Source organism: Myripristis murdjan, chromosome 19 (genome assembly GCF_902150065.1).
Source record: "Myripristis murdjan chromosome 19, fMyrMur1.1, whole genome shotgun sequence".
Classification (NCBI taxonomy): Eukaryota; Metazoa; Chordata; class Actinopteri; order Holocentriformes; family Holocentridae; genus Myripristis; species Myripristis murdjan.
Window position 1 is genome coordinate 22,506,787 of NC_043998.1, and position 13,119 is coordinate 22,519,905.

The 13,119-nt window shown below is 45.4% G+C and overlaps 1 protein-coding gene across 1 annotated transcript; it reads right to left on the bottom strand.

The window, feature by feature from the left end:
- Nucleotides 1–2,243: 2,243 nt before the first annotated feature.
- sstr2a (somatostatin receptor 2a) lies at nucleotides 2,244–5,301 on the bottom strand. Its single transcript, XM_030078688.1, has 3 exons — nucleotides 4,914–5,301; nucleotides 3,375–3,700; nucleotides 2,244–2,675 (listed from the first exon to the last, which is right to left on the bottom strand). The coding sequence occupies exons 1-3, from the start codon at nucleotides 5,299–5,301 to the stop codon at nucleotides 2,244–2,246; spliced, it is 1,146 nt and encodes a 381-aa protein (XP_029934548.1).
- Nucleotides 5,302–13,119: the final 7,818 nt, after the last annotated feature.

The window sequence follows — 13,119 nt, forward strand, 5'->3', positions numbered from 1 at the left end:
GTCCTCCATATTAGTTTTCCTAAAAGCAGCAGCACTGTTGTGTGTTCAGGACCTTTTCAAATTAAACCACTCCCTCCTCCTCCTCCTCCACCAGGGAAAATAGTCCCCGCGGAGACGTTTTGCTTTCCACAGCCAATTATCAGCTGTGTGGTTTCTGAATGGTGACGACTTTGTCAGTCGCAGAGGCAGGACATCATGCGGCGGCTGTTTCAACCAAAAATTCAAATTTGAAAATTTAGTTTATATGTTGTGCACTTGATTTGCAGAGATCAAAAATTTGAAATGCAGATTTTATTTCCAATGAAATATGTGGGGAAATTGTAGCACAAACAGGCCAAACATTCAGACCCTCTGGCGTGATCCTTCAGCGGTGCAGCAGCACGTCGATGCGGTGCCGAGCCAACCTTCGCCAGCTAATTAAAAGTGCACAATGCAAAATTTCCACGGGCTGATTGAAACGATTGATTTTTAGGACTGAGCTATAAAAAAACCCCACAAAAACAGATCACATGAACGGTGTTTGTGCATTAGATATCGTTGCTATCCTCAGAAATACAATCAGCTGTTCTGTGTTCGTTTGTTGCCCAAGAACTGAATGTGGAGATCTCTGAAAGCCTCCTATTGAGAATAAATGGGCCTGCAACAAAGGCATTCCAATGTTGCTCTCTCTCTCTCACACACACACACACACACACACACAAACACACACGGTATTTTTTGTTCACCTGTATTTATGCAATCCACTCTTTCTCTTGCTCACCATTTGTTTTCCCTCAGACATACAATGTATACACATTGAATTCTCTCTCTCTTTCTCTCTCTCTCTCTCTTTCTCTCATTATATCCATCTCTCCCTCTCTCCTGCTTTCTGTGTGACACATTTTCCTGCCTTCTGTGCCATTAGGCGTTTTCTGCAAGCACACGCTGACCGAGCCAAATGTGAATCCGAGGGCGGCGATCACATTTTAACGTGAAATCAGAAGGGAGAGCTGACGCCCGGTGACACAGGCAGAGCGACGATCATCTCATCACCAAGACAATATGAAGTATAAAGTTACATATTACAGTGTTTTTTTTTCTTCTTCTCCCCACAAACACCATGTCAGTGTTGTTCTAGATACATGAAACAATACACAATTTTACAGCGGTGAGCTCCTTTGTCATTTATTCAGCTCGGGACAGGCTTCCTTGTGTGAAACGTCCCCAAACTGATTGACAGGAAAAGCGATTCTTATGTACAACATGTTCTGAAGGGAGCAAGGTTGAACCGGAAGGTCTGCCGAGACGTTCTCCCATCCTCTCCGATTCTTAATCCGGGCTGTGAAATTCAAGAGTCTGTGTAATGATGCCGTTCCTCCCCTCCCTGCGGATGCCGTCTCGAGAATGCGCAAGAATATCCGTCTTAGTCAATAAATAAGATGTCGTATAAAGAGTGCTTTGCCGTTGTGTAACCCTCGCTGTTACGACCAGATGGATCAGGTGCTCTGAATAAAAGATGAGCGTGAAATTATCTTTGGAGCTGCGGGGTTTGGATTCTGTCAGATTAAGCGAGTGCTCTTTCTTTTTGCTCTCATTCAAAGTCTGCAGAACTCCCGCACCGGATCTTTATCTCTGCTCTATTTGGCCACCTGCTTTTTTGTCAATTATTCAATATTATTTCCCCCATTTCGCAAAAAATAACGCCGAACATTCACAGCTCCTTCAGATTCCCACCAAGGGAGAGGCGGATAATCCTCCTTTGCCGTCCGACCGGTCGCTTTAATGAGTAAACGTCTCCAGTGGCTCCACAATCGGTCCAATTTCTTTTTTTTTTTTTACAGATTTGGTTCAGTCACCACATCGGCTGACATTTGAAGACAAGCCCCAAGCTGACAGGAGTCAACGGGGTCCTCGTTCCTCATTCACCATGAGGATGACGCGTCAGCATGTTGCTGATAATTGTTTCAGTCGGGATCCGTTTTTTTTTTTTGCTCCGTCTCAGCGCCTCGCCAACCTAAATATCAAAGCACTTTCGAGCTGCTGCGTCATTGAACTTTGCCTAATCTTTGAAAACCCACAACATTTCGTTTATTTTTCACTCGGACTTTGTTCATTTGTCAACGTCCGTCAGCAGCTATTACATCATCCCTCTGTCCCAGCATGTTTGGACAGCGGTCACTGGTAGTGCTAGCAGCCCATTGGTCCCTGGGAGCCCCAACCACTACTTTGATCCTTCTGTCCACTGGACGTCCATCCGTCAGTCCTCAGATACTGGTCTGCAGCTCGCCGTTGAGCAGCGCGGCATTGTGGGTCTCCAAATTGACGTTGTTAATCATGGCGTCGTTCACCATCCTGCTCCTGTCCGCCCGGCTGTCGCTGCGCTCGATCTCGTCCAGGCCCGCCACCTTTTTCAGACACAGGACGTTCTGGAAGCTCTTCTTGAAGTTGTCCGACAAGAAGGCGTACAGGATGGGGTTGGCGCAGCTGTTGGCGTAGCCCAGCACCACCACGAAGTCAAAGGTGCTCTTCACGGCCGACGTGGGCTTGATGGAGCTGGTGGCCGAGGTGACGTTGAAAACGTAGAAGGGCAGCCAGCAGAGGACGAACACCGCCACCACGATGGACACCATGCGGGTCACCTTGCGCTCTGAACGCTTGCGCTTGGTGGAGCACACGCGTATGCTGGACGACTTCACCTGGCAAAGGGAAGGATCGTCAGTTCACAGTGTGACACATTGCAAAAAAAAACATCTTCACCGCCTGCAAAACTGATTATAAAATCCCTCTCAAACATTTCATATTGTTGTGATCACACCAGCCTGGTGTCTTACTATAAAAATGATGAAAAAGCTACCACAGGCACAAATCATTTCAAAGCTGGACAAGTACAAATAGAACAGTTAACAGTTAACCAAGTGCCTAATATGCTACACGAAGGCTAGATAATGAAAAATAGGTCCTCTTGCGGCCTCAAGCAAAAACAACTTCAACTTCAATCAAGGAGAAAACACTGCACTGCTGTTGTCTCTGTCAAACGTACAGTCTGTGGCTTCTTCCTGCACATGAGACATTTGCTGTAGCAAAAAAAAAAAAAAAAAAAAAAATCCACAACTTTCAATGCTTTTTTTGGCTGATGGCTGTTATGTACACAGTCTTGCATCAGTGGCATTTTAAATTTAGCCATTTATCTCGACTTGCACATTCTACACTTGACTAAATCTGCCATTTAAATTAGTATGCCTCACATTAATAGCCAAAATACTTCCGCCCCCTCAGTGACGGTCGGATTACTACTGGATACCACCAGCGCTGAGGAACTGAGAAGACACTGAGAAGATACCCCTACACCAAAACATGACGTTACACTCTCAAACGGGCAGAAACGGGGCCTTTACCTTGACGATAATGAGCAGGTAACACAGACATATGACCGCCAGGGGGAGGAAAAATCCAACGAAGAAGGTGTAGAACATGAAGGCGGTGTAGTAGACGTCCTGGGGCTCCGGCCACACGATCCCGCACACCGGGACTTTGTTCAAGCCGCTGAAGATCATTGTCGGTAGGTTTACTAACAGCGACACGCCCCAGACAGTCAGGTTGATGAGCTTGGCCACGCGGGGCTTCCGCCATTTCGTGGATTTAATAGGATGGACCACGGCCAGATAGCGATCGATACTCATTACCGTTAGACAGAAGATACTGGTGAATTGATTCAGAGAGTCTGGGAGGGGAGACAGCAGAGGAGAGGGGAAAGAGAAAGAGGTGAGGTGAGGTGAGGGCAGGGGAAAAGAGCAGGCATAAAGTTGGTTAATTACTGTACTAAACTAATATCCTAAAAGGCACTGCAGTTAAATACGAGTTGTTAACCAGTTATTATCTTCTCTGATACGGCTAAAGGGCCATGCCAGTGTTTGGGCATGTTTTAACCCATTTACCACCATCGCCTCAGACCTTATTTCATAACCATTTTTCAAAGCCAGCGCTAATTGTTGTAGTTTTTGAAAAATGTGCTTGAATTCCCTTTTTAAATTCAAATCTTCAACTCACGAATCTACTAGCTAATGTTCACGACTGGGTTTAGAGGTCACTGCACTGCATTCAGTCTGTGAAACTATTCAGAGACTGTTTTCTGGAGTGTAGATCATCAGTTTTTGACAGAGTAATGGAACATTCATGTAAATTGGAGCTTAGAATTATATCATCTCTTTTGCATGCCCATGTTTGGCTCATTTCTTGTCTTTTGGGTTTGATTGATTTTGACCAAATAGTGCATGAAGGCAATGCTGTTTGGGAGCCAACTTTGAAGTGTTGGATGTCAGAGCTTCTGAATGAGCCAGAAAACATACAAACCTTTCACATCAATGCAGAAAATAAACTGAGTTCTCAGACAAAAACAAAGTTAACTTGGTAAATAAAAAAACTGTGCAGGATGTACACGGTGATGGATTGCCTATCTCAAGCAAGTTTCAAGTCTCTGCAACTTGATTTGTGATATACTGGAATAAATGGAAACTAATGGCTGCCTGGAATGCAGGGAAAATGCATTCACACATTAAAAACAGCATAGCATGCTTTGGAAAATGGTTGATAGGACTATTAATTATACATGACTTGTAGTAAAAGACATGGGCTGAAACATGTAGAGAAAATGGGAAGATCAGGGTGAGATAGAGGTCGTTTTCTTCCCTATGCGACCTCTTAAGACACTTGGGATGGCCTGGATGGAGTCAATTTCAACCACAAGAGTCTTACATTTTTAACATGAGAGGGCTTTAGAAAGCCTTTTAGAAGCCTTTTAGACCCTTTAGAAAGTTTTTTCTCAAATTGCACCATTTTAGGCCACACAAGAGGTGTAATTCAGAACCCAAATGTTCTTATCAGCCCGGTGAACCATCACTTTTTGGCGTGCACCATCAGCCGTCTGCTGTACCCACCTACGGTCATGATCACCCTGCACAGCACCTCTCCGAAGGGCCAGTGCACCAGCGCCAGCTGCATGGCGATGAACGGCAGGCTCATCATGCACAGGACGTCCGCCACGGCCAGGTTCAAGATGTAGATGTTGGTCACCGTCTTCATCTTGGCGTAGCGCAGAATCACGTAGATGACGAGGGTGTTGCCGCACAGCCCCACAGCGCACACCACAAAGTAGATGAAGGTGATGACCACCGAGCTGGTCTTGTCCTGGTGAGTCTCCCTGGTCTCGGTGATGTTCAGGTCCAGGTCGGACTCGTTCCCCTGGATGTAGCTGTCGTACTGCAGGGGTTCGGGGATGGAGATGTTGGGTGGCATCTGGAGGAAGGACCACTGATCCAAGGCCATGACTGCTGACAGGATGTTGTCCTAGAGTATGAGTGGGTTTTGAGGTGCCAAAGAGATCTAGTTGTCCAAGATAAAGGTTTGGAGATGTTGGTGGTTCAGATTCTCCAAGGTATTTTTTGGTTCAGGCATTCATGGTGAATTTTGAATACGAGTTACATGGATTTTAATATATAAGTGTCTGGAAATATGGTTTAGAGGGTCCAAGGGTTTTGGGGATACACCAGGTTATGGTGGGCCAAGGGAGTGGGGAACTGGGAATTTGGGGTCCAGGGATTAGGGGCTTTGGGAACTGGGAGGACTGGGTCTCTTCAAGGGATCTGAGACAGAAAGAGCCACCACGTGCCACATGCCACCTGTAGGAGGACAGAAATAGACAGCAAGGAAGAGCTGGGGAGAGAGAGAGAAACGAGAAGAGAGAGTGAGAGAACAATAAACAGGGAAATGCTCACTGGATAAGTAATAATATCCCTTCAAGAGCCATGGCAACGGTTGCAAGGTTAATGCAACATGTTTTACATAACACTGGTTTCACACCTTCACTGTTCCCTCGCAGCAGCGTTCACATTACAACTACGTTTACATGCACACCATATTCCAGTTCGGGTCAAGGTAACTGTGCTAGGGCAACTGGAATATTCCCTTTACATGTTACTTGGCATATTCCCGTGTTTCGGCGTATTCCACTCTCTTACGTAACACGACACTCAACCTGCGGGGGGCAGCAGTGAGCGTACACGCGTCTGGTCTGCTGGAAATACAGACGAAGAAGTCTTCTTCTTTTTCTTCTGTTGCTGTTGCTATGTTTTCTCCCATCGATATCCTCCATGATATTTAAGTCTTTAATCAGCTGAAGGCGAACTGCAGTCTCCTGGCTCTTGCTGCTGTTTGCCATGCCATGTTACACGCTTGCAGTAACCATAGCAACAAAGACGCCACAGGATTCCTTGTGAGTCGAGCATGCGCAGTCGTGACTGAATATTCCGGTTCGGGGAGTTTTCCGACTAAGGTGTTTACATGGCACAGTATTCCGGTTGGAACAGGCACATGCCAGGGGTCTGATTAGGAATTCTCTCCAACCGGAATATGACCTTAATCGGGTTCGGTGCGTGTTTACATGACACGTGCGCAACCGGAATATTGCGAATATTCTGGTTAATACAGGAATAAGGTGTGCATGTAAACGCACTCACTATCAAGCACCTCCTCCACATGTTCGGTCCTCTCAAGCAAGCATTTTTTGATGGACAGCGAAATGGAAGGGTCAGCCAAGGCTAACTAATTACGTTTGTATGACGTGCAACAAAGTCCCAAAACCAACCGAGGACACTGTGATTATGTAGTATTTGCTTGCTAACAGGTGTTTGCTAACCAGCCGAGCGACCAGGACACCCCGCATGATGCAACATTTCAACATCAACCCAAATGAGCAAAATAATTTCAGGTTTGCATGATGTACATTTTGAATGACAGCTGAGGCAAGCACAAGATGTTTTTACACATTAGGTACTATTTAAAAATCAGCAGTATGACTTTAAGGACTTTAACCCTGTAGGTCTTCACTTGCACAGGAACTTTATTGCAGCGTTTTAGTTGGTGAGACATAAGTTCTTAAACATCAACCTGTAGGATCTTCAATGAAAAGAGTCTCAGAGTCGGTGCTTGCAGTTTGGACAATCAGCTCAATGCAGATGAGATAGAAAGCATTAAAGAAATTCGATCAGCGCTAATTATTTTTTGGGTGCAAGCATTTATTCATTGCAGTTATATTGCACCCAATAAATAATTATTATAGATCACATTGCTCCAGTGCTTTCTTTCTGGAACCCACCCAGAATAACTTACATGCATCATTCACACCTAATGGGTTGGAATTGGCCTATTAGATAAAACATGGCACAGTAACAATTCACAGACACTGTGTTGGAGGTGATATCAGAAAGACGGTAATATAGCAAGTTCACAAAATGATGCAGGCGGCCGTAATGTGCAACCTCACGGATTATCTCAACTTTGATTTTTCTGCCGTATTTTCTCTGGTTTTCGCAGTTGGTGCACATCGCCATCATCATTTCTCCAATGTCCGGTCCCTTCTTGTGCTCTCCTTTCTTCTTGCCTTTGTCATTCTGCTCTCTATCTCAGGCCAGGTCATAAATCCTCCCGTGCTGCACTCGGCCCAGTTGTCCTGTGTCCACCCCCTCATCACCCCTCCTCCTCCCCCTCCCCCTCCGGCCCACCCACGTATGCATACATGTAATAATTCCCGCCTGAGAGAGGAGAGGAGGACGGGGGCACTGCGCTGTGGTGAAGACAAATGTTTATTCAATTGATCCTTTGGACAAACAGCTATGACACTGTGGCAGCTCGGCGCTCTCTCCTCCACAGCAGCAGGTAGAAAAGTGACAGCAGTCTGGTTCCCCATCAGGGTGACGGCCGCGTTGCGAGCCCACTTTGGACTGTCCCACTTTGTGCTAATGAATAGAGAACTGGCAAACGGTTGGGTACAGACGCTTGACATTACAGGAAGTGTGTGACATGATTTGTGTTAAGAGCAATAAATCATGATGACACTGGCCTTTCATATAAAATTAAACATCAGCCTGTCGGTTGTCTTTTGCCTCACGTATGATGGAGTGAATATGTTTCTACTATTTTAGTTTGCTTTTGTTTTTTCTCTTCCCACAGTGTGTTGTGGCTGTCGAAAAAACCTGGAGTGAAACTCGCCTGAGCCTGACTTATGGAGCTGTTAATCCGCCTAAAATTTCATTAGTCTGGTTTCAATGAAGAGTTTTAGTGTCCCATATTGGCCTAAATTAGGTTTGAGAGTCTGTTCCACTCTGATGAGAGTGATGTTCAGGGGAAAACACTGAATCATTTTAATTTGGGGATTTTTTTTTTTAGCCACAAATTTAAATTTAATCATGGATACGGCCACTAAATATTAAGTATGAGCAGCTGCAGTGCAGAAATATCGGTGCCGCGGTTCAAAACTCGATATCGGTCGAACCTCAGGTCTACGTGCTTGTGTGTGAAAGAGTGTGTGACAGCGAGAGAGAAAGTGTGTGCAAGTGCAATCTGCACTAATAACGGACACACTGATGAAAGGTTTTATTGGTTCACGGGAGTTGTAGGCTAATTATGCACATGTATGTGAGTGTGTGTGTGCGTGCATGTGTGTATGGCAGTGTTATTTAGCAACACGCCCTTAAGTTTAATTATAAAAGAGGGTAATTACATTAGCAAGTCTAAGAAGAGATTTAGTGGGCTATTAAAAAATCCTGCGAAGGGAAAACTGTAATTGGCTACTTGAGATTCATGGAATAACCTAAATTGCAGGGTCGTGTCAAGAATTCCAGCTGCATGTTTATCTCCGTGGATGCAACTCAGCACCGACTGTGAGAATCAGGACGAGCAACGCCAAGCAGGCAGCAGCACCTCTGCACTGCAACAAATACCACCTTAACACATGATTTTGGTTTATTTTCAGGTTTGTTTCTCCCTATTTTTTAAACATTTTCACTGCTGACTATGTGCACCCTGATGAGAGAAGTCACCCAACAGCTATTCTGTCTTTTTTTTTTTTTTTTTTTTTTTTTACAATTATCAGTCACTCTAGGGCATCTCAGTGACCATGTAGGTTTATCTTTACTCTCTGGACACTGACAGATAAAATGGCTGCTGCTGGGATCAAACCTTTGACCTTTCCGAGCACAAGGGGGGAAAGTCACCCAGCCATTTCTCCTGTCTTTTTTTTTTTTTTCTCAAAACAGGTAGAAATCACTGAGAGAGCTCCACTTTTTTCCCTCATCGATGCTGTTTCTCTGGTTTGAGGGATTTTATCAAACAGGTGTCAGTCGCTCCAGGCTCCGCTCATTAAGGCACAGCAGTGCGCATGGGATCAAGCCAATGACACTTCAGTTAAGGGAATTCTCTAACCAAGCTGTTTGCGCAATAGCAGCATTTTCCCACTTTTTCACTTGCAACACCTGATTTCAAGACATAATACAAGATTAAATAACTTGGAGCAGGCTCTTTTTTTTTTTTTTTCAAGAGATAAATGAAACAGAGCAGTTCATTGGATTCTGTGCAAATCTTACATGAACATGTGTCACTTCTGTGTTGGATTTGAGATTTGATTTAATTTAATAGCCTTTATTCTATAACCAGTGGGCGGTCGAGGTGGGAACCAAATAGCTGCTGCGCCATAGTACTGCGTGTGCTACATGATCGCAAGCGCTCATTTCAACTCAAAGCACTTTATCAAACAAAAATATAGATCATAAAAGATGGTGAACTGCGCTAAAAGCAAAGCAGATTCCGCACATCTCAAAGATACGCGCGGTGAGTGAAGACACGTCTGATGAGCAGATTTACCGACACCAGGTTTAATTCCTCGCTCCTCCTTTTCACCACGCAGCATCACTTACTTTCACATGGAAAACTTCATCGTCATATCAAGTCCATCGTGGCGAGGCGTCCTTCAGCAGAGGATCCGGAGTCCGGCCGCTGAGACGCGGCGCTGAGCGGCTGGAGAGCTGCATCCTGCCACCTCAAACCCTCTCCATCCACCTGCTCCTCCGTTACGCACGGCGCTGGCGCTCGCTGCTGCTCGCCGCCTGAGTGTCAGAGGGGCTGGCGCGTCTCCTCAGGTCATTTCCCCACCGAAATATCCAGGATGTGTCACCGAAAACTTTAACAAGCCGCGTCGAAACCCGGCGGTTTGTGTGACTGCGCCCGGCGCGCTGCGTCCAGGAGAAAGTGTGTTGGCACCGAGTCCCCGCTGCGCGTCAGCATCAGGAGAGAGAGAGAGAGAGAGAGAGAGAGAGAGAGAGAGAGAGAGAGAGAGAGAGAGAGATGTGTGTGTGTTACCTCCTGCTCGCTGACGGAGAGGGAGAGACTTGTCGCCGAGACACTGAAGGCATCACTTCAGCTCCACCAACATGCGCGCGTCAGTCATTAAAAAAAATTACTCGGCTTAGCACACTCCACGAGACTTCACGCGCACAGCTGCAAACATTACAGCTCGTATAGTAACTGAACACACATCATCGCCGCTACTCTAATTCACTGGCACAATGTGTTTCCACCACAGAGATGCTCTTGGTTGAAATCAATCCGCTTCCACCGATAATCAGTGCATTCAAGGCGATAGATGCCAAAGCCTCTCCCGCTGAGAGAAGCCGGCCCAGCCGCTCTGATTAGGGCTTTATAAAGTGGAGGCAGGAGGAGTTTTGGCAGCTGGTGCAGATGTTGGGCATCCTCTGTGAGCTCCATGAGAAAATGCCCCTCCAACATTATCAGCTCCAAAGTACAGTGAAGTGGTGTTATCCCATTAGAGATTAATAGCTCTATTTATGTTCCAGCGAGATGACACATGATGTGGTCAGGCTGTATGTGTTCACAGGATGAAGCACACACACACACACACACACACACACACACACACACACGTACAGCATGTGGGATGTGGATTCATTTTGTTGTTTGATGGAAAGGGCTGTGTTTCTGTAAATCAGTGTCCCAACCGGAGGATTATTGGTTCAGGCCCCGTGTTTACAGAGCTGCTGCTGCTGGCGCGGGTCAGCAGGTTCCCTTGGCGAGTCCCACGCTGCGCCGTGACCGACCCAACACGGAGCCTCTGACCGGGAGCAACACACTCTTTCAGGTGTGGATGTGTTGTTGCATCATCAGCACGACAGGTTAAAGGTGCTGCGTGAAGCGGGTTAACACCAAAGAAACATCACATCCATCATGTTCATCCTCCTCAGTGAACACACACACACACACACACACACACACACACACACACACACAAAAAAACATGGAGTGATGCTCATCAAAGAAGAGGCATCAAACAATGTCCTCTCAGTGATAGAAAGCAACAGGCATCATGGGAAATGTAGTCTTTATTTTGAGAAACACCGTTTAATGGTATGGTTGTCATCTTCCCTGTTGGGTATTTGTAATTATCACATTAAAATTGATTTGGTCTGACACGTATTAACTCTGTATAAAAGCAGGGATTGGCAATTAATAATACATCTGGTGCTGTTTTTTGTTTTGGTTTGTTTAATGCAGTATTTTTGTTATTTCATGGTCAACTAAGCAGAAATGAATCCATTACAGAGATTTTTTCAGCTTTTTTCATGATCATTAATAGGGAAAAAAAAAAAAAAAAAAAAAAAAAACATTTCACCAATCTAAAGCAGATGTATTACCTGCCGGGTTTTAATGTCAACCCCGAAAAATAAAAGAGCAATGGCTTCTTTGCAGAATCACTTTGCAGCTGATTTGATTTGTTAGACAAACACACAGAGCTCACTTCTCTCCTGTGTGAAGGTCGTCTGTGGCTGCTCCTTACGTGCAGCACAAACAGGGTGACACCCTAAAAACAACCAAACAGACCCCGAGGCACCAGCTCCTGTTTTTTATTATTTAAAGTGTTGATGTGTTTTAAGGTGGATTTTTCTTCAGTGTCACATCTTGGGGATGACATGCTGACATTTAAAACCGCTTCTCTGCAGTTTGTCAAGGCATAAAGGATGGTGCATCTGTCTAACTGGGTCTCCACACACACACACACACACACACACACACACACAAACAGCCTTGAACAGAGCTGGTCAACAACTCTCCATTTGTCCTCCAACTTTGACCCTCGTGTCTAAGTCAACATGAAGCCCAGTTTCACGTTTACACTTCAAATGGAGGGAAAACCCAGTTAAAAGTTAAAAACGTCGACTTTCTTATCTAGAATTTTTCTTGTATTCGATCGTCATCCTCTAGGAGGATGGACGAAGGAAGGAAGGAAGGAGGGAGGGAGGAAGGAAGGAGATAAAGATCCAGATTACAGATCGAGATCACAGAAATCAAAAATGCACACACACACACACACACAGACATTGGTTTTACTATACTTGTTGGGACGTTGTGTTGACTTTTATTGACATTTATTCTCCACAGCCTTTCCCTAATCTTAGTCATAACCATATTATGCCTAATCCCAACCCTTACCTTAACCTTAACCTAACCCTAATTCTAACCTTAACCCTAACCTTGACCAAGAAGCCAGAACTGGGTATTTTCCATTGGGAGGACCAACGAAAATGTCTTCACAAGAACAGTGGTTTCTTAATATTTGGTCCTCACAAGTGTAGCAAAGCACACACACACACATGCACACACACACACAGAGCAGTGAGTGAAACCTCTCTGTGTTTTCAGAGTGGCGGTGGAGCAGTGAAGGGGGGTGTCAGGCCGGATTCGCCCGTTTCTCTCCGCGGCCCGACGCCTCTTGTCTGTTAAACCGTCAACGGCTGCGACTTCGATTCTCCTCAGTTTCAGACACGTCGCCGCTTCTGGCCTACACACACACATGACACTGGACCATGACGCTCCTTGTGTTTGGCGTGAAACTCTTCCAGGAGAAAGTAGGGATTTATTGTGACACGATATTTCTGCTGTCTACCACCTGGAGTCCACACCTCGCCTTCAACACCGCCTCTGTTTACAGCAGGAACAAAAGGACAACAGATATCTCAGCTTCATGTGTGTGTGTGTGTGTGTGTGTGTTTTTTTTTTATTTATTTTTTGTACTTTTAAATAAAAAAAAAAAAGAGAGAGCCACAAGATGAACACATCACTGTTCCCATCAGTCCACTCAATCTCTGGGTGTGTTTCCGTGCATGTGTGTGCTGAAGAGACGGTGATATGCCAGAAACAAAGTCAAAATCCGGCTGTGAAGCACGGCTCTGCAAGCGAGACGTCGGCATCTGCGCAGCAATTTGACGTTTGTTTAATGACGCTCCACGCCAGATGAGT

Coding starts and splice junctions, on each gene's coding strand:
- sstr2a (XM_030078688.1), bottom strand. CDS start 5,301: ATGGCCTTGGATCAGTGGTCCTTCCTCCAGATGCCACCCAACATCTCC. Junction 3,701..4,913: donor CAGGGTGATCATGACCGTAG/GTGGGTACAGCA, acceptor CTCCCCTCCCAG/ACTCTCTGAATCAATTCACC. Junction 2,676..3,374: donor ACCTGCTCATTATCGTCAAG/GTAAAGGCCCCG, acceptor TCCCTTTGCCAG/GTGAAGTCGTCCAGCATACG.